Source organism: Emiliania huxleyi (assembly GCF_000372725.1).
Source record: "Emiliania huxleyi CCMP1516 unplaced genomic scaffold EMIHUscaffold_5222, whole genome shotgun sequence".
NCBI classification, from domain to species: domain Eukaryota; phylum Haptophyta; order Isochrysidales; family Noelaerhabdaceae; genus Emiliania; species Emiliania huxleyi.
Genome location: NW_005198074.1, coordinates 1 through 1,606, shown reverse-complemented (window position 1 = coordinate 1,606; position 1,606 = coordinate 1). Strand labels below are relative to the sequence as shown.

At 61.2% G+C, this 1,606-nt stretch overlaps 1 protein-coding gene across 1 annotated transcript; it reads left to right on the top strand.

Annotated features, from left to right (window-relative positions):
• Positions 1–963: 963 nt before the first annotated feature.
• On the top strand, positions 964–1,347 carry EMIHUDRAFT_256753 (hypothetical protein; the record flags this gene model as incomplete). The annotated part of the gene is made up of 1 exon (XM_005766084.1): positions 964–1,347. A coding segment is annotated over one exon (384 nt), but the record flags the coding sequence as incomplete, so codon positions are not given.
• Between the last annotated feature and the right edge of the window lie 259 nt (positions 1,348–1,606).

Here is a 1,606-nt window from a genome sequence, read left to right as displayed (position 1 = left end):
GGTTTTCCGGAAAACAAAAAGGAAAACAGAGGGTCCCCAGCACTTTGCGTTGCCGGAAATTTCCAGGGAAAACAGAGGGTGTTTGGTGCTCCATTCTGGAAACTCGCGAGTTTCCCTGAGTCTGAGAGCTGGTCTGGGGCAAAATCTGAGGCAAAATTGAGGAATCGACAAAATACCCAGGCGGTCGCAGGGTAATTTCCAGGTCTACACGGGTTCTCCGCAAAATTCCCGGCATTTTGACGATTTGGCCTAAAATGTGGCTGATTTTGGGCCCAAACCAGCCTCAGACTCGGCTCAGAGCCAAAAATTTGACGATTTCCACGGAGTTTTCTCGGGAAAATAGAGAGGAAAAGAGAGGGTGCTGTAGAGAAAAAGGAAAGGGAAAACAGACGGGGTGCGAGAGGAAAACCTCGTACAGCCTAAGCTGTGACCCTCCACATACAAGTCCGCCGAATTTAAGATTTTAGAGGCCGGCCGCAGGCCGGCGATTTTCAGATTTTAGACCAAGATTTTAGAGCTCTGGAGCGCATTTTTGCAAGATTTTAGCTGTAATTTTATAAAATGAACTCGGGGGCACGGGACGCGGCACAAACGGGGCACAAACAAACGCCAGGCTACAAAGACGGGGAGGCACCTAGTGACGCAGGGGAGTCTAGGCGACGGCGGCGTCCTCCGACGCCGCGGCGAGCCTGAGCTCGGTCGCAATCTCTTCCGCCGCCGCGAGCTGCAGCGCGACTGACATGCGCTGGGCCTGCAGCGACAGCCACGACCGCGTCGACCAGCTCGCCTCGTCCTCGTGCTGCCGCTGTAATTTCACACATTTTCAAGATTTTACAGCTCATGGCCGCCTCGTCTTCAAATCTTAAATTCCTTGCTGGGTTTTGTATTCCACATTCCTCCACTTCACGGTGTGTTTGGCGCGAAGTCTGTCCTCCTATCGACTGGTCGACTGGTCTTACAACGATGGAGTGCCCCATCTGCCTGGAGGTGCAGGACGGGCCGCAGCACCAGTGCCGGGAGGGCCACGTCTACTGCGCCTCCTGCGACTCCAACCTGCGCGCCCCGCGCCGCTGCCCCGAGTGCCGCATGGCTCTCGGACCACTGAACCAGGCGATTCGATGCCGAAGCCACGAGGAGCGGATCGCGGCGCTGCCGGCGGCATGTTCGCACTGCGGGCTGGCGACGACGCGCGGCGAAGTCGCCGCACACGAGCAAGACTGCCCGCAGCGGCCGCGAGCGTGTGCCGCGGCGGAGGCTGGTTGCGCGTGGTCAGGGCTGCTGGCAGACAAGGCGGCGCACGAGGCGACGTGCCCCTTCGCCGTGTGCCAGCGCATGATGGCGCCGCTGGTGGCGGAGATGCGGGCCGAGAACTCACAGCTGCGGGCGGAGAATGAGCGGCTGCGGTCGCGCGTGGCGGCGCTCGAGGCTGGCGAGGCTGGCGAGGAGGGAGGGCGGCGGGTGCGGCAGCGCGTTGGCGCCGCACCGCATGACGCGCCGCCGAGCAATGCGGCGGTGCAGGCGATGGACGTGGCGGCGGCGACGGCGGCGCTGCGCGTGCACGTGTCGGACAGCCGCGTCGCCTTGCGGCATGCAAGCGCTTGGAGGA